Here is a 19,615-nt window from a genome sequence, read left to right as displayed (position 1 = left end):
AAGCTCTGCTTGGAGGTTGTTTGTGAGCACGAACCTGAGATGACGAGACGGGGACACAGGTGAGAAGGAACCCACAGGTGTGCCTGGGTGAAAACTAGACATGGGGAGAAGATAAAACCCTTCACTATATCTGGCTTCTACTCTAGACACCACTTCCTTGCGTTGGTTTAAAAGCTATGAGAACTGACCCTTTGTTGCGAGAGTGAGCACAGATCCAGGCACCGGGCTCACCTTCTCGCCCGCCCCTCACGCCCGGGGCTCCGGCCTGAAACCACTGACGTCATGCACACGTGACGTCATCAGCACTGACGCAGCCTGACAGGGAGGGGCCGCCCAGCTCACCTCAGAACGCGGTCAGTTCCAGGGAGCAGCGAGTCGGCCGCCTCGTGTTTGCCCTGAGGGTCCGAATAGTGGGAGCCGTGGGAACCGAAACGCCGAAGTTGCTCAGGAGCTGCGGAGCGCCACCTCCCTGCGCCCCGACCCTCACCCGCAGCCTCTCTGAGGCCCAGGCGCGGTCCAGGCGGCAGCGCGCCCACGAGCCCGCCGCTTACGGCGGTCACGCGCACGCACGCACGCTGGTGCGCACGTTCCCTGAGAACCCGGAAGTGCGAGGGAGAGGAGAGCCACGTGGGTGGAGCTGGAGCGCAGCTCGCATGGGGGAGTCTATCCCGCTGGCCGCCCCGGTCCCGGTGGAACAGGCGGTGCTGGAGACGTTCTTCTCTCACCTGGGTATCTTCTCCTACGACAAGGCCAAGGACAATGTGGAGAAGGAACGAGAGGCCAACAAGAGCGCGGGGGGCAGCTGGCTGTCGCTGCTGGCGGCCTTGGCCCACCTGGCCGCGGCCGAGAAGGTCTATCACAGCCTCACCTACCTGGGGCAGAAACTAGGTACCTCCGCCCCGCCCCCCGTGCCCCTGGAAGAGGAAGGAAAGGGGTTATATTCCCTGGTCGGCAGTGGCTTGGGTCCCCTGTCTCTGTCACTCCTAGCCGCAGGCTCAACTCGGCACTCCCCGGTCTCCTCCCACCGTTCCCTTCCTTCCCTCGGCTTCCACAAACCCCGCCCACCGGCCTCCACTGCAGATAGATTGGCCGATCGGGTGGATGCTCGTTGCAAGGCTGTACCCCAAACCGATGGGTGTATCCATTTTGCCCAGTGCATGGGTTGGTGCCATAAATGAGAAGTTAAGCGAACCCCTTGTCTTCGCTCATCTAAACAGTGACACTGCGGCCAGAGGCGTAAAACTTGGCAGTACAACCTCGTTAGAGTTAATGAACACTATTATCTGGCTTCTTAAGGTTCAGGCCCCGGAGAGTTACAGTTGGAGTCCTACCCCCTCTTCGTAGGCCCTCAATAAATATTTAATGAATGAGGAAATAAATGAATACTAGACAGGAAAGGCAGGAAAGAAGCCTAACATTAGCAAGAGAGGACTTATGGGGAAACTGGTAAACACTCCTATTGTCCATGGTAAATCTTGCCCCTAAAAATAAGATGCAAGAGCTGAGTCAACTGATTTTCACTGGTAGAAACGATTAGTATGAATAGATCACAAGGAAATAATATATGTGAAAGCCAAGGGCCATGCATACAAAGTATCACTACTTACAATTACCAATGATAAATATTACAAATCCCAGAGCTTTTAGAGTCCTTTTAGTACTTTGGCCTAATTTGACCCTTTAATTATCTGAGCCACGGAGTCAGGTATGAATGAAGGACACATATATACAATATAGAATAGAAATGTAAAATAGAGTGCAGATTACATTTTGAAACCCCCACCCCCACCCCGTTCCTATGTTGCCTGAAGTTGACCATGTACATCTTGCCTTCAGTAAACACTCAAGGGACAGGGCTTTCTGAGATCTTGGCTTCTGCCTTAGCTATTTGAATAATAACCTGTTATTTAATATGTTGACTTATTGGCAAAGACTGGTCAGATAGTTTCACCTTGTGTATTTTTTCCTCCCATTTTTACACCGTCACGTCTCAAATTTACAATTGTTGTTGCAGTGTTACTGTTACCCTTTCTACAGATGGGCAAATTGTGTATGCGCAGTTGTGTGTGTAGGTGACAGAGCCCAAACCAGAATACCTGCCTTTGAACTGTCAGATTGTGTTTGTGTCCTTATGATTTATAAAAAATTTGTACATGTATTATAATTTACAGAAACTGTGTATATATATATATGTGTGAAAATGGGGAGGATTCTGGCTGTAAAATTGAAGGTGGATAATTTTCTGGCAGTTTTATTGTTTTTAGATTACCCCACCTCATGAAGAATGGTGATTGACCCCAGTGCCGTGATTCTTAATTTTTTTTTAGCTCATCTATGAGAATTTGTGTAATACAATTTTGCATAAAATCTGAGAGAGTTCATTTGGATTTCCTAAAGCCTATTTATGGACCCCAGTTAAAAAATCTGCTACTCTGAGTTGTGTGTGCCTGGTTTTAAGTAAACAGAACTGGCTGCCCTGTGTGTAAGAAGATGTGTAAGACCATCACTGTCTCTGACTTGAGTTTTGTGAAGCGCCCTTATTATCTAAAGTGATTAGTTCTGCCTGGACCCCAGGCTGCATGATGAGCCTGAGGGCTGAGCCTTGAAATTGACCCTTGGAGCAACTGACACTGTGAAACATGCCCAGGCACACTGTTTCGGCTCCCAGGTGATGCGTCACTTCTGAGTAAATGTTCTGAAAATGGCACGTTTAATACCTCATAACTCACATGTACAGTAAATGTAGGTTCTAGATTTAAAATTTTAACTTTGCAAATATCTCAGAGTTTTTTGTTACTGGAATGTTTGTGACATCAACATGCTTACAATATGACTTCACAGTTATTGGGCCGACTCTCCGTTTCCTTAAAAACTTGGGGCAAAAATTTTTGTGTTGCCATTTAAAACATTCTCATGTTCTTCAACTACTTTGCTAATTAGAACATTTATATAGTTTTCTTTAAAAAGCAAAACAAAAAGTTTATGTGTATTTTTTAAATATTTAAAACATCATTCAAAAAAAGTGAGTCTTTTTGGGGCCTGCTGGGTCACTTAGCAGTTAAGTTCACGGCTCCACTTCGGCAGCCTGGGTTTCACCAGTTCAGATCCCGGGCACGGACCTGTGCACTGCTTATTGAGCCCTGCTGTGGCAGGCGTCCCACATATAAAGTAGAGGGAGATGGGCACAGATGTTAGCTCAGGGCCAGTCTTCCTCAGGAAAAAGAGAAGTATTGGTGGCAGATGTTAGCTCAGGGCTAATCTTCCTCAAAAAAGAGCGAGTGTTTTTGACCTCACTGTTGTGACTGGTGTTTATCAGAGAACTTAACAGTGAATTCTGATTATAGATGCAAGCGTGGGCCTTTAGACAAGGGACAGACCTGACAGGGACCCTTCTTTTCCTGTCTTGGCTCAGGTCTGAAAAACTTTGGCGGAGCCCTTATCTTGGAGTCCTCTCCTTCCTTTGAGGAGAGAATATACCTGTTTGGGGAGGATCAGTAATTCAATTTTGCTGACTCATTGCCTGTGGAAGATTTTAGAAGGTCATACTTTTCTCCCCTTTGTTTCATTACTGGAGAGTTTCTTCAACCTCTAGTTACTGGAATTTAGCATGGAGGAGAATGACTTAACTTGAGAGCTGTTGTTTACAAATTATTATTAGCAAGAAGTTGTAGAATAAAATACTCAATTAGATGTTTTGCATGCTCCTTTCATATACTTGTTTACTTGAAATTTCATAATGTGAGATGGACTGTTGAAATCTTGAGAAATAATGAGAATTCATGAATAGAGCCTTCTGGAAAGAATTCAAAATAATTATGCTTTGTAAATTCAAAAATTGAACAGAGAAAGACGTCTGGCGTCTCTGATTCCTGTTTCCCGGCTTGAAGGAAGGCCAGTCCCCTGACCAGGGCAGTCAGCAACTGAGGCTGTGCTCCTGAGAGCCCTGAGAAGAGAGCCTTTTAAAAGAATGCCTGAGTGGTCTGCCCCTTCCTCAGCTGGTTTCACATCCTGCTGATCGAGGTTCACTGATAAGCTTTTGAAGGTAGTCTTTGTATTTATGTGGTGTCCCCACTCCCCAGATAAGGGTAACTGAGGAAGGAAAGCATCTCTGTTTCACTCAGAGTTAAAATTTTCACCAAGACCACCCTGTTTAACAGTGGCTGTGAGTACAGTTGAGGTCACCTGGCTGGCTGTTCTCTTGAAGCTCCCAGTTCACCACAGAGTTTCAGAAGCTCGGTGGTGAGGTGTCTATCGGTGATAAATGGAAGGGAGAGGGGTTAGCATTATTGCATATGTGCTTTGTTCCAGGCGCGTCACAGACCAGATGGCACTTCATTTTCTCTTCTAGCAGCTCGGTGACTAGTTTCATGTTAAAAACAGCAACGACTGAGGCCGAGAGTGGCCGAGTCATTTGCACACCTTGTCAACAGTACTAAGATTTCCTTTTTTCCCCGGGATCCTGGTAGCCTGTGTTTTTGTGTAAGAGAGATGCAGGTGTATGTTTTTCCATTTTTTGGTATGGCTTGAAAGATAAGATTCACAGGAAAATGAAATTCCAAAGCAGAAATAAAATTTTCGAATTTCCCGGGAGTAACAGCAGTGTTTCATAATCGGATGTTCTCTTTTGTTGTAAATATATTTATGGGGAAGGAGGGCTTTTTAGATCCAGGTCGATGTCATTTGCTAGGTTCGTTATCCTCTGAAATAAATCTGAATCCTCACGGAAGTGGGCTGAGGAATCGGCGCCCGGGTAAAGAAGACATACACAGGTGCGTTGTTACATTAACGCGTTGTCCCAGGCGTTCCTTTAACTTCTTCCTCAGTGAAGTTATGAATCACAAAATATTTAGATCCTGCTCGTAGGAATCGGCGACTGTGGCCGCTGAAAGCTCACCGAGCCCCGCAGCTTCGCGTCCTTTCCTTTTGGGCGCCGGGAGGCGTCTTGTACTTCTGGTTTCCCTTCCTCACCTGCCACGCGCCTCTGTCTTTTGCTCCCAGGGGGCCAGTCCTTCTTCAGCCGGAAGGACTCCATCCGCACCGTCTACACTTCGCTGCACAACGAGCTGAAGAAGGTGGTGAGCGGGCGCGGGGCCCCGGGCGGCGCCGCCCCGCACGTGGAGGAGCTGCTGTCGCACCTGTCGGAGCAGCTGTGCTTCTTCGTCCAGGCCCGGATGGAGATCGCAGACTTCTACGAGAAGATGTACACGCTCAGCGCGCAGAAGTTCATCAACGCGGAGGAGCTCGTCGGCCTGCTGGACTCCGTGCTCAGGAAGTACAGCTCCAGGTCGGTGTGGGCGGAGGGCGGCGGGCCAGGGCGCGGCGGGCTCTCGGGCCCCGGACTCTCAGCTTGTCCAACACGCTTAGGACAATCTGTGATGAAACAGCTGTGGAGGAGAAAAGGCTGTGTTATAGTCTATACGTAGTAATTGATCACCACGTATCAATTAGGCACCTGCTTTGGGTTTCGTTAACACTATGCTGGTCGCAGACTTCTCTAAGCGATAGGGAAGGAGCAAGGATGAAGTCATCCTTGAAAGGTGTGTTATAACTGGTTTTGCTGCTTTTGAATGAGTTAACACAAGAAAATTGGATATAAAATAATGTGACTTTTAAACAAACCACCACTCAAATAAACGTCCCTTTCAGAGCAATCACCTTGGTGCGTTCCCCACTCTCCCTCTGAGGTAGCTGGCCCTTCACATGTTGGAGACTCCGTCATCACTGCTTTCGGCGCCTGTGGTGTAGCTTTGGTTTTGTCTTCAATTTCCTTAGTGGAGGCATCTGTGCTTTTGAGAAGGGCATACTTAAGTGTTTTGGGATAGGCAAAAAGTTATTTGTAGTCAGTTTCATTTTTTGAAAAAAGATATCGATCAGCTGGAGAACTTCTCTTTGGAGGAAGTTGCTACTTATGAAGAGATGAGACTGGTTGTATTGCTCACTGCCTGACCCCAAAAGCAGTACCTAAAGAGTTTGAGAAGCGTTGTGAACGCGTCCACACGAATGACCCCGTCTTGTTTTGGGGTCCCTGGCTGGCATGGTGCCTTCACACAGTGGGTGCTCAGTCGTCGTATGACGCACTGAAAGGAGAGTGGTGGCTGTGAAGGACGCCACTCCTGTGGGTCTATGAGTTCAGATAGTTTGCTAAAAAAGGAAAGGTAGATATGTTAATTAACATTCCCAAAGGTAGGACAATTCTCCTGTGATTAAGGGGCTGGGGAAGGGGACAAAGTGGGGAGATTAGGAGACCTGATGGAGGAGGGGAATCTGAGGTGACTCTCAGGGAGGGAGGACTTTGAAGGCAAAGGTGGGAAGGGAGGGAGCAGGCGCTTTGAGGCGAGAGGTGACTTCAGAATACCGAAAGGCTCCAGGTTCAGGTACTTCCGTTCTGTCTCCCTGAAATGCTCTCGTCCCAGTTGTCTACTCGTCATTTAGGGCTTGGTCCAAGTGTCAGAGAAGCCTTCTCTCATTATCCCATGAGAACTCTCACTCCCTCAGTCACCATCCCGTTTCCCCGGCCTTATTTTCTTCACAGCCTGTATTGCTGTCTGAAATTACTGTTATTTGCTCAGGGTGTTTTTCCTTTTCTCACAACTAGAATGTGAGCTCCATGGCAGCTTCTGTGTCCTCAGCACCTTGAACAGAGCCTAGCACGTTGTAGGTGCTCAGTAAATGTTTGTTGAATGAATAAGTGAATAGTCGGTAAATAGTGGGGAACCATGAAAGGTTTTGAAGAGGGGACTATCGTTTTCTTGTCTTTCTCTTGGACCATTTACTGTGGCGCTGGAGTGTGGGATGGGATGGCAAAGGGACCGGTTACAGGAGGAGAGGTTAGTGAGCAGGCTGTAATGGATGGGTGATCCGATCGGTGGTAGCAGGGCCTCGTGGTTGCAGGACAGTGAGAAAGGAGATGATGACAAGAAGAGTCCACAGATCTTGGCAACGGGATGGCAGGAGTCATGAGAAGTTTCTGTCAAAGGTGACCTGGCGGTCTTGCACCTCCAGTGATGATATGACTTACAGGATTGAGGAGTCAGCAGGGGCTGGCTTGGAAGGAAAGTACCGAGCAAAACTGGGGGCAAGCTGAACTTGAGTTGCTGGCACATCTTCCAGTGGAGACTCAGCAGGCGGTTGGAAATGGAGGTCTAGAGCTTAGCTGGGAGGCCGGACGCAGAGAAGACGTTGGGGTCCCCTGTATAGAGAAGGAGACTTAAGCGATGTTTTGATTTCAAAACTAAAATGTCACCATATTTTCAATAAGGCAGCTTTTGATTGTGAAGCTTGCAGGAAGAGGAGTGGATGTTTATTACAGCTCTTGAAAGAAACTGGCACATGTTGAGTACCTACTGAGGTATACAAGACCCTCTTATGCGTTATGTGATTTGAGATTCAGGTGTAAACGATGCTCCTTTTGTGGTGTCTCAGAGAAGTTAAGTGTGCCCAGGGTTCTGCAGCTTACCTTTGAACCGAGAGCCCATATGCTGTCTGCATCATTGCTTGTATCAAATATTGGGATGCTTCTTATCCAATCCAGATAAATAATTTGTCTCTGTTGATCATTTTGCAAGTGAAAATAAGTAAATGATAAGTCTATGAAGTAATAGTCTTCTGTTATAGTATGACCGAAGACATCATAGGCGCTTACTACATTCCCCTGCAAGGAATAAGAGTTGTGTACTACTTAAAATCATGAAACTTGTGCATATTCTCTCTGAGCACAAGATAGGTTGGTTAATATATTATTATATTCTTATTCTTCCTTTGTAGTTTTCCCCTAGTTTTTTATTTTGAAATTTTAATCCTACATAAAAAATTTTAAGAATAGTGTAATGAACATAAGACTTATAATGTGACCAAGAATTCAATTCCTAGGTATATACCCAAGAAAAGTGAAAAAATATGTCAATATAAAAACTTTTACATGAATATTCATAGCAGTATTATTGATAATAGCCAAAAGGTGGAAACAACCGAAATGCCCATCAACTGATAGATGGATGCATAAATAAATGCAGTATGTCCATACAATGGAATATTATTCAGCAATAAAAAAGAATGAAGTATTGATACATGCTATGACATGGATGAACCCTGAAAAATTATGCTGCATGAAAGAAGCCAGTCACAAAAGATCACATATTGTATCATTTCATTTATACAAAGTGTCCAGAATAGGCAAAGTCATAGACACAGAAAGTAGATTACAAATTTATGGATACAGAAAATGGTTCTCAAGGGTTGGGAGGGGAGGGAGAAGAAGGGGTGACTGCTAAAGGGCGTAGGGTTTCTTCTGGGGAGTCATATGATTGTTCTAAAATTAGATGGTGGTGATGGCTGCACAACTCTGAATATGCTAAAACCATTGAATTTTATACTTTAAAAGGGTGTATTTTATGCTTGTGAATTAAATACCGGTAAAGCTGTTACTAAAAAACCCTGTACAATGAACACATAAATATCCTTTACCTAGATTCACTATTATTAAAATTTTGCCACATTTACTTTCTCTCTCTCTTTATATAATTGTTTCCCTAAGTTATTTGGAATTCAAATGCAAGCATCATGATGCTTCACTCCTATTGCTCAGGGTGTATCTTCTAAGAACCATACAAAACTGTAACATAGTTTCTCCCTCAGGAAATGGAGCACTGATTTTCCACCCTCATCTAATAGATAGTCTGTACTCATATTTCCCCAGTTGTCCCAAAAATGTCCTCCAGAGTTGTTTTATTGTCATGTGTTTTTGATCTTCATGATATATTCTAAATTTTCTTTTTTTAACTTTTAGTAAGTAATACATTAACATGCCTCAAAATTTATAAAGTATAGAAGAATACATAGTGAAAAGTATACCTCCTCGCCGGTCCCTTAGCTACTTAATTCTCTTCCTAAGAGGCGTAAATGTTAGCAAGTTCTTCCTGTGATGCTGAGAGAGCGTCTATGCATATAAATATACCCATTTTTTTTTCAAACAAATTTTACATGTTTACAAGTTTTCTGTGTTTGGAAGTAGTCTTTTATTTCTTCATCAAATCGGATTAGTATATGTTTTCTTTTAATAAAATAATTTTATGAAAACGAAAAGCTAAAGTACAAGTGGAGGTCTGATTCTCAAGGGGAGGAGATCTCATGTGGTGGTTCCCAAAGGCTAACATGAAAGGGCTTTGCTGGGCCATCTGGGAAGCTTAAGAAAAGTACTTGTCCTGGGGCCTCGCTGCTTCTCCAAGAGGGTGAAATTTAGTTATTCTGATTGGGTGCCCAGAAACCTGTGTGTTTTAGAAGTTCCCTGTGATACTGATGCGCCATCTGCATGAACAAATTGGATAGATAAGAGAAAGACGCCAACACTAGGATATATACACCAGGTCTTGAACCTTACTGGTGTGTGTGCGTGTGCATGTGTGTGTGTGTTTCTCTCCTAGGAATGATTATTACTCTTTAACTGTTGTCGTTGTTATTTTATTAGATTTGCGATCTATCATCTTTGAACCTTCTTTGAAGCATCCCACTTCCCAGAGCCTTGGGAATCTCTCCCATTTCCTGCAAAAGCCCGGCTTTCCTTCTTGAAGGTCGTAGGGAAGTTCTGGGCTGTGTCCGTCGTCCTTCTGAGTGGGCGCTCACGGAGCTGATCACATGTGGCCAATGAGAGTTTCCATCTGCAGTCTCCACCTTCCACCCACGCTGTCTTTCTCTAATTAATAGGGAATTACCGATCACAGACACATCCCAGCCTGAAAATTATCTAAATTAGAGGCTTTGTGTTAATTTGAACAACATAGATTTCTTATTTAAGAAATTCTGAAAAGTTGAAATCCTGTATAATATATTGATTTTCTTTGGGAAGTGAGATTATTTTAGTTATAAATTAATGTGATTGGTCCTTTGCCAGGATAATCTTTTTTTCTGTAGACTTTTTGATTTGGCATCTGTGCTACAAGAAACATTTCTTTCATAGTGCCAATGTTCTAGAGAAATAATTCATATTTTAGTATTCTGCTGTATTGAAAGAGTTAATCCTTTTCCCAAAGGACCCAATTTCTCTTTCAGGGACTGTTTATTTGCCCCAGTATATCTGATCCATGTCAGAATGCTTATAAAAAATTGTGTGAAGCTTTCATCTTTCAAACGACGAAATGTCTTTGTATTACAAAAATTAACAAGTGTGAAGTATAACATGGAGTGGAACCCCCTGGCCCTGATTTGTGATGCAGATCCTGGGTGAGTCGTTGCAGTGTCCCATTGCTTTCAGACAGCAGACAGCATGCCCTGTTTTTCTTCTCTGGGAGCCAGTTGTGTTCAGAGTAGAATGGTAAAGGTTTCCTCTTTACCGTTTGATAAAATTCTTGCAAATGCAAATTCTTGTCTGAGAGGCACAGTCATGTGTGCTGCTGCATTTCAAGTTGAATAATTGACATTAATCCTAGAAGACTTTTTGTTGTGGGCCATTTAGAAGAAAAACGTGAATTTCCCTCATAGAGGGTCAGAGTGTCTGTTTTTCCTTGAGTGCTTTTGAGGAGAGGTAGAACTTGGGTTTTTTTGCAAAGAAGCATCAGTGGAATTTTTCTTTTGATTCTGTAGAATTTATTTTAAATTTATTTATCCAGCTGTTTCGTACAGTGAGCATAAAAGAAAATTCGGGCTTATCTTTCTGTTTTGTGGCCAAAACAAAACTGGAAGATAGATTATAAATGCAAATGAGTATTTACTCTCCTAAATCAAGAATATAATTATCAGGGCCAGCTGGTGGCCTAGTGGTTAAGTTCAGCGCACTCTGCTTTGTTGGCCTGGGTTCAGTTCCTGGGTGCAGACCTACACCACTCTCTTAGTGGCCATGCTGTGCTGGCTGCCCATACACTAAAAAGTAAAAGAAGATTGGCATGGATGTTAGCTCAGGGTGAATCTTCCTTAGCAAAAAAACCAAAAAAAAAAAAAAAATATATATATATATATATAATTTTAAGAAATAATGCTTTTAAAGAAGTCAGCAAGTCAAGTTACATGAAATTTCTGTTTGTGTTTTAGAAAGCACAGTTTCTTGATCTGAATGGTTCAAATGACAGAATTTTCACCAAAGGCAAAACTATGATTTATTTAGGCTTTATGTCCTTTTTCCTTCAAAAAAAGATTTGTGATAAAACTGTTAATGAAACAGTTAATTGTGTGTGTCTGGTTCAACAAGGTTAATTATTGCACCCTGAAAATTTCATTTCAGCAAAAGTAATAATAGTGGGATTTCTAGGGACACATTCTCCTCCAGCCTTTGAGCCTCGATCTTAACAGTGAAGACTCAAGGCCTTCTGGGAGCTCGCCCAGGCTGCCTCATCAAGTTCGTGTAGGCCCGTCTCATGCCTTAAATTGCACCCAAACTCTCAGTGAAAGGCAAGACGCTTCAAAGAGAAACCGTTGAGCATTTTAGTGCATAACAGTGCATAGTGTGTGTTCGCCATAAGTATTTGCCATTTCCTTCCTTGGTTTCTGTTATTTATTTTGCTTAGAATGTCCTTGAATTTGTAGGGGAGGAAAAGTATCTTTTTCCTTTACCCTTCTAAGTTCTTAGCTGGGAGCCCTTTAACAAAAGACAGATTAACAAGAGAAAAGCATACACATTTATTTAATGTAAATTTTACGTGACGTGGGAGCCTTCGTAAGGAAATGAAGGCCTGAAGAAGCGGTTACACTGTGTTTTTATGGGAGGTTTAATGAAGAGTGGAGAGTCTTGGCAAAAGTGCCAGGATGAGAAAGGATCTGAGCCGAGTGTGGTGAACCGGGGAAAGCAGCAAGGCCTCCTCGTTCAGGTTCCTCTGTGTCGCTGTCGTCTTGGAGATAAGGATGCTCCTGTCTTCAGGATGTGGGGAGGCCCCTCTCAAGGAGGGTTTGTGACCTGCTTCAGGGGCTTGTCCGAGAGTCCTTCCTGCACCTGCTGTTTCTCACACTCCTTCAGCTTAAAACGTTCAGGAGGCCAAGGGGCCATATTTTGGGGTGGTGTGTTCTGAACCCTGCTACATTCTTCTATTATCTATCATTTCTTGATTGCTGCAATAATTCTGCGTAACAGATCAGCTCACAGTTCACACTGGCGGGCGTGCAGGTTTCCCAGGCTGGCTCAGCCTGGAAGCTCTGCTGAGCACTCTTGGTCTCTCTGGGCATGGCTTCCTGCTGTGAGCTTTGGGCTCAGTTGCCCACTTTTGTTGATTCTGGGCCCAAGGTCAGAGGGGAAGCAGCTACCCCGTGGCAACGGTCAGAGACGAAAGGACAAGCCCAGCCAAGCTCATCCTAAACTTTGCTTGCGTCAGATCTGCTAACACCCCTTTGGCCAAAGCAAGTCCCATGGCCCAGTCCACTGTCCAGGGGAAGGGACACTCTGCTTCTCATGGGAGGAACTACAGGGTCACCTGGCAAAGGATGGGGAGTCCGGTGGTTAAGGATTGGGGCCAGAAATTTCAGTCTTGTCTTCACGTGGCTGAATCCTGCCTGCTCGTTAAGCTTGTGGCTCAGTTTGAATCCTCTGTCCTCTGTGCCTCCGCAGGCTCTCACCCCAAAGGTTGCCCCTTCTTCCAAGCCCCCTTTTGTTTGTGCCCCTCCCAGGAGATGTGTTGCTTTCCACTTGCACCATTGTCAATACCTCCTCTACCGGGGGAGGTCCTGTAGGCAGACCTCCGGCTAATTCCTCTTTATATCCTCAGTGTGTTTGTATTTAAAAAACTAGTGAACTAATTGTTTTAAGTCAGAAGAGATTACAGATTTTTTTTATTGTGGTAAAATATACATAAAATCCACCATTTTAACCATTTTTGAGTGTATGGTTCTGTGGCATTTAGTGCATTCCCACTGTGCTCTGGATTTATTTTTACTGAGCTTCTGACTTCCACATGCGGGACCTGTGTCCTTCCTTTGGAGGAAACTCCACGGTGCGGGTTTGTGAAGGAGGGCGTCCTTGCTCGTTCTCTTTGTCTGGCTCTCTTTTCTGGCTTTCTTTAGAGCAGATGTTCTCTGCAAATAGTTGCCGGTTTATTCTGCATTCAGACCCTTTGAAGCTTGCAGCCATAGCTGAGGTTTGTGTTTTCGGATTACAGCAATTGAACAGACCCCTGTAGTGTGCGCCGTGAAAAGGGAGGAGGCAGAGCAGAGTGGGAATGGGGAAATGATGCGTCGTGATGCTGAGCTCAGAGTCTTGGCAGAATGACATCAGCGTGAATTTTTAGCTCTCCTTAAGGATGAAAAATACGTTCGACATTCGCATTTATCCTAATAATTGTTGAGCATTTAAACACTTCCAGTATACGTTTATGGAAGAGCTTGTTCAGAATTCTTTCTGAGAGTTTGTACAGAGAATTCATGTTCTTTCAAGGAGAACATTGAATATAAATGCTGATTTCCAACTGGAAGCAGAAAAATAACTTTGAGTATTGTTGTTTGTGGTAGAATTTTCTCCAAACTCATACCATTTTCCTTTTATTAACAGTCTTACTGCGTTCATAATTCCTTGGCAAGTTTTCTTCATACCCATAATTATAGAATCTTGTGATACTTACTGCTCATTAAGTGTCAAAGAGCCTAAAAGCTAAGGTGGTAGAAGCATTTCTTACAATTCAAAGATTTTGAGACGTGCTGCTATGGTGGAGTTGCGTGTGTGCGTATTAGATGGTTTTCTTGCTTTGGTGAGGAAGATTGGCCCTGAGCTAACATCTGTGCCAGTCTTCCTCTATTTTGTGTGTGGGACACCACCACAGCATGGCTTGATGAAGAGTGTGTAGGTCCATGCTAGGATCTGAATCTGTGAATTTAACCGCTACACGACTGGGCCAACCCCTAGACTTTCTTAATGTTTATTTAAAAGCATATAATTCTTGAAGAGGCCAAATTAGCTAATTAATTAAGCATATGAGCTAGAGGATTTGAGATCTGATTTTCTAATTCTTTGAGTATCTTATTAGACTAGACTCTTCACTCATGTCTTAGCTTCCCTATCGTGAAGGATGTTGAGAGTAAAATGCCACTAATAATAAAAAAAAATGTGTTATTGTCATGTGAATAACTACATCCTATTTATCACATGATAATCAGTTTCTGTCTTATAATATCCAACCTCGTATGTATTCTCTTAATCGTAATCCCTTCAATTAGTGTTTAAATGTATTTTTAAAAAGTCTAGGGGCTGGCCCTGTGGCACAGCGGTTAAGTTCTCACGCTCTGCTTCCGAGGCCCGGGGTTCGCCGGTTCGGATCCCGGGTGCGCACGTGGCACCACTTGTCAAGCCATGCTATGGTAGGCGTCCCACATATAAAGTAGAGGAAGATGGGCACGGATGTTAGCTCAGGGCCAGTCTTCCTCAGCAAAAAGAGGAGGATTGGTGGCAGATGTTAGCTCAGGGCTAATCTTCCTCAAAAAACAAAAATACTCTAGGTATACTTGTGATGCTTTTGTTCCTAATTTTTAACTGATAACTAGCATTTTCCTCTTCAGCTGGGGCCAAAACAGAGCTGTGTGAGAAGTTTCTGTCTCGTTGACTGTGAAGCAATACACTGCATGGGCTCAGGCTTTCAATCGCCTCCCGTGCCGCCTAGGGCATGAGACGTGCTCAGTAAATGCGCGACCTTGCCCACCTTTAAAATGGGGTCCTTGCTAAGTGGATTCCTGCAGCCTTCGCAGGTGCCTTGGGTCTTCAGGGGGAGTGTGAGGGCTGAGGTAGGCCTCTTGAGAAGGAGGGTGTGCCGGGCCAGGCAGACACTGAAAGTCCCTGGGCGTTTCTCAGAAGAAAAAGACTAAGCAAGAAGCTTGCAAGGGGTCTGTGCAGAGAGGACTCTCCTTAGCCGTTCTAGTCTGCTGTTACAGAGCTTCATTTAGATCAGAAACAACAGAATCAATGAGGCAGGAAGTAGGATCCTAGTCTTGACATAGTTGATGACCTCATTGACTGAACTTCCACTACGTGCCACATGCTGTAGAGACAAGGGGGTGAAGGCAGTAGGCAGCTCTCATTTCCCTCTGGGAGGAGCTCAAAGCAAGGGTGACCACATGTCCCAGTTTGTCTGATAAATTACTCTATAATTAAACTGCTAAAGGGGAAGACAGGTATTAAGAAACTAAAGGTTGTAATTGGGGGACCTGACCTAGTCTGAGGGTGGACAGAGAAGACATTTCTAAGGAAGTGACTCTGAGGAGGGGACCTGAAGCATCAGAGAGAAGCATTGATGAGAAAGGGAGCATCCTGCTCTCCCTAGCCTCAGGGCCTTTGCACATGCTCCTTTCCCCTCTATCTGGAAGAGAGGATACTCCCACATCCTGTCTCCTTCCCCTCAATATTACCGTTACAAGTAAAATAGAAAATGTTTTACAAACAGCAGGTAGCAGTCCATGAGTCATAAAATTAATTTAGTGACTACTAATCCAATTACAAAATGTATATTAAATATCAAGAGTACATTGTAAATAACAAGTTTAAAAAACTCTTATGTGTGTGTGTTCTTAGTCACAATATAAAGTGTATTTCTTACTGTAGATCATGGTCAAAAAAACTTTTAAACGTTTTGTCTAGAACAAGTAGAAATGAAATTGCACTACTATCTTAACCTTCTTTGTGATATTATTGCATTTCTAATTATTTATTTAATGTCTGGAGAAAGTGAGAAGAACGGGAATTTGGCTCAAGCTGAAAAGGGACCAGATTATTCATGGCCTTGTAAGCCTTCTTAAAGATTTTGGGTTTTATCCTAAGATAAATGGAAGGGGACTAAAGTGTTAGATATTTTTTATTTAGCTGCCATTTTGTTTTTAACCATGATTAAATGTGAAGGGAATTTGGGAACTAGGGTTGAATAAGGGCTTTCGGGTACATGTCCTATTTCTTTAATAAACACTTACTGATTATATACTGTGTCTCACATGTAGGTTTATAGTCTGTACTCTCATCGGAAAAGTCGGTTTAATAACACCTTATGGAGTTACTGTGAAATCAAATAAGTCACATAGTGTGTTATGTACACACTCAAGCGATGTTTTCATGGCCTTTTCTTTACCTGCTCCTCCTTAGGACCACACCCTGGAAGAAGGTGCCTCGTTTTGATGATAATGTTAGTCATGCAATTCCCGGAATAAATAAAATAAGTTAAGAAAGAATTATAGCTGATTTAATTTCTCTGTATTTGAAAAGAAGGTAGCCACTGTTCTCATTTTTTTCCAGACATCGGGCTGCTTCCACAGGAGAATAGGATGTTGACATAATTCTGAAATGGTGAAGTTATGTCAGAATGACTTTTTAAATAAATCAACCTGGAATCCTTCCATTTTTCCTTCCTCTGCCCCGACACATAATATTATTTGTCTGGCCACATTGTTTTTTTGAGGGTAGAAAATGTCAGCGTGGAGTAACATTTCCACTTAATTCTACTGATTTCCCTTCCCCTTTAGATTCCACCACCCCATCCTCAGTCCTTTGGAGAGCAGCTTCCAGCTGGAAGTCGATGTCCTGAGTCACCTCCTGAAGGCCCAGGCGCAGGTCTCCGAGTGGAAGTTCCTGCCGTCCCTGGTGAACTTACACAGCGCTCACACCAAGCTGCAGACCTGGGGCCAGATCTTTGAAAAGCAGAGGGAGACCAAGAAACATCTGTTTGGAGGGCAGTCTCAGAAGGCCGTGCAGCCCCCACACCTTTTCCTTTGGCTGCTGAAACTCAAAAACATGCTCCTTGCCAAATTTAGCTTTTACTTCCACGAGGCCCTGAGCCGACAGACGACTGCTTCAGAAATGAAGGCCTTGACTGCCAAAGCCAACCCGGACCTATTTGGAAAGATTTCCAGCTTCATCAGGAAATACGATGCTGCCAACGTGTCCTTAATCTTTGACAACCGGGGTTCCGAGAGCTTTCAGGGTCACGGCTATCACCACCCCCATTCCTACAGGGAGGCTCCTAAGGGTGTGGACCAGTACCCAGCCGTGGTGTCTCTGCCCAGCGACAGGCCCGTCCTGCACTGGCCCAACGTCATCATGATCATGACGGACCGCACGTCCGACCTCAACAGCTTGGAGAAAGTGGTCCACTTCTACGACGACAAAGTTCAGAGCACCTACTTCCTGACGCGCCCGGAGCCGCACTTCACCATTGTCGTCATCTTTGAGTCCAGGAAATCCGAGCGAGACTCCCACTTTATTTCCTTCCTCAACGAGCTCTCGCTCGCCCTTAAGAACCCCAAAGTTTTTGCCAGTCTGAAACCCGGGTCCAAAGGCTAGCAGGTGGTTTGTGCAAAAGGTTTGCAAGATCGGGAGCTGTGTTCTTGATTGCTCCGAGGGTCCACAGAGCTCTGCCATGAGAGTTGCCATCCGTTCCTCCTTCGTTCAGAGCTAAATTCAAGACAAATCCTCCCTCCTTGTGTCGCACACTTTCTAAGCAATTCAGGCCAATCGAGTTAAGTATCCAAAGAGTAGTCCAGGAAGTGATGATGGCTCCTGTGTCTCCCCGGGACGGCAAAGTGCTTTCATTCTTTCCTCCTATTTTCCTGCGTTTCGTGTAGACTGAGTATTTATTGGCCTCTGATTTTTCTTTCCAGATGTTTTATGTTGTTCTAAACATTGTGTTCTAACGCAATGCCAAACGCCCTCTCCCTCCCCCCCGCCCCATGAGGAATTGGGATATCACATGGCCTTTTTAGAATTAAGGACTGTATGTTTTCTATTTCATAAATTGACAGATTAACATGAAATTATTGGTTTTATGATTCTGACCTATAAATTAATATTTTTGATGCCAAAACTAGGGTCTTGGTGAGAAATTTCAGTCGGTTATTGATGCTGAAGGTGAAGCAGAGCGTTCCGTAGCGTCGGCTCTGAGCTGTTCAGAGCCCCCGCACGCTGCTTCGGTAGCCGTGGGCTCTTTTGGGGCGATCTACACACCTAACTGCATTTGCTTTTTTCCTTATAAAGTTTGAGTTTTTCAGTCTGGTTTAAGGTCAGCCTCAGCCATTCTGCTGGGTTCTTCATTCTTCAGCATATTATCTGCTCGGCCTTCTGTTTATCACCTTTCTGCTGAAATGTATGTTCACGGTTGGCTCCACTCCCTGGTTATTTTTAGGCCGAAAAAGCACGCAGTTTTGGTTTTTCAGCCAGTTTCAGACATTCACGCGACTTAGCCTACTTTTATAAAATCAAAATGGAATCGCTGTACTTGCTAAAAATGAATCGTGCATTCTGAAGCCGTCTTCGTAGTTGAGTGACCAGCTCAGTCCTTCAGCACCTCTGCACGCGGGTTCCCTCCTGTCTCCTGCACACTGTTCTTGGAAGAAGTGATGCATCTTAGCATGTGCCGCTCGAGCGCTTCCCTCAGCCGGTGTTCCCAGGGAGGAGACGGAGCTGCGAAGGCATCGTGGGCTCTGGAGACCTGCACTTACTTTTGGGTATTGACTCAGAATAAAAATCAGCCACAAAGAGTAACTGAGATGTTACTTTCCGCTGGTTCCTTCAGAGCTCGTGTGCAGTGTCATGGTCAGATCGGTCCTGTTTCTCGTGGTTGCACGGAGGCATTGTTCCAGGGGGCAGCCGCAGCAGGCCGGCCGCAGCGTCGGCCGAGACCAGAGAGCCCCTCCGAGTCCGGGCAGGAGGCCTGCCCGCCTCAGTCAGCACTACCTGGTGGAGGAGCCGCTGACCTATTTTCTGCGGAGAACATGTGTTTTTCTTTTTCTTTTTTTAAAAGAAAAATCATGATTTGTAAAAAGGCATTTTGCTTTAAATAGAAAGTAGTGATTTACCTCTGCATTTTATTCGCTCAGGTTCTGTAAAAATCTGAACAGATGTACAACACTGACACAAAAAGCTGAAAACAATTGGAACTAAGAAGTCAAGTCATTTTCCCTCTCTTTTATGTTTTTCCAAGAAGCTGAAAAAATTCCTTGCTGTGCATGCATTGTTTTTTTCCTAGATAGAAGCACCGTTAGCCTTAATGATGGGGTCTCCCATGTACCGAAAAGAAAATATGCCTAGTGGGACATGGAGAAGAGTGTAAAGAAAACATATATACAATATTTAAATAATCAGTCCTTACCTACAACATATTTGAATTGTATATTTATTTTTAAACATATTTTGGTTCAAGCTATGAAACAAAGTCATTTTACTATGAGAGTTATCCTCTAAAATCAGTAATGAAATGATCTGTAAAGTCCTGTGCTTTGCTAATTGGAACAGTAAATCCACATATTTTCCACAGACTGCTTATTTTGAAGTTTGTTTCTAAACCACAACTTGACCAATTTTCATGGGTAACTGGGAGTGTGGCCCACACTCACTGAGTTTGCCCACGAGTCCATCAAGGAGTGTTTCATTTTAAGAAGCTGTGTGGACACAGGGTGGACATTGACAAGTTTGTCCTCTCTTGGGTCCAACCTGATAACTGACTACATTATTTTAGGGAGTGTGTGAAAATAAAGCCGAATTCTTCACTGAGGCGCTGATACCTTTGATGTAATTGCTTTGTCCATTTGGACATAATTGGAGAAAATTTACTTTCAAGAAAGAAAATAGTTGGTTTTTCACTGTGCTCCCAGTGGAGTCACTCAGGTGCTCTTTAAAGTATGTCCACCGTCTGACCAGGCAGCAAACTTGCAGTTTCATTTCTTTAGCAAGCCAGCCTCT

At 44.1% G+C, this 19,615-nt stretch overlaps 1 protein-coding gene across 1 annotated transcript; it reads left to right on the top strand.

Moving 5' to 3' along the window:
* Positions 1-555: 555 nt before the first annotated feature.
* Positions 556-19,189, top strand: KICS2 (KICSTOR subunit 2). The gene is made up of 3 exons (XM_014830649.3): positions 556-888; positions 4,999-5,284; positions 16,405-19,189. The coding sequence occupies exons 1-3, from the start codon at positions 654-656 to the stop codon at positions 17,219-17,221; spliced, it is 1,338 nt and encodes a 445-aa protein (XP_014686135.1). The 5' UTR covers positions 556-653; the 3' UTR covers positions 17,222-19,189.
* The last annotated feature ends 426 nt before the right edge of the window (positions 19,190-19,615 follow it).

This window comes from Equus asinus, chromosome 22 (genome assembly GCF_041296235.1).
Source record: "Equus asinus isolate D_3611 breed Donkey chromosome 22, EquAss-T2T_v2, whole genome shotgun sequence".
Classification (NCBI taxonomy): Eukaryota; Metazoa; Chordata; class Mammalia; order Perissodactyla; family Equidae; genus Equus; species Equus asinus.
The sequence above is the reverse complement of the archived record's forward strand: the minus strand, read 5'-3'. Positions and strand labels throughout refer to the sequence as shown.

Bases quoted from the DNA above. Each gene is read 5' to 3' on its own strand.
- KICS2 (XM_014830649.3), top strand. From the start codon at position 654: ATGGGGGAGTCTATCCCGCTGGCCGCCCCGGTCCCGGTGGAACAGGCG. The intron at 889-4,998 runs GTACCTCCGCCC...TTTTGCTCCCAG, and splicing joins CTACCTGGGGCAGAAACTAG to GGGGCCAGTCCTTCTTCAGC. The intron at 5,285-16,404 runs GTCGGTGTGGGC...CTTCCCCTTTAG, and splicing joins CTCAGGAAGTACAGCTCCAG to ATTCCACCACCCCATCCTCA.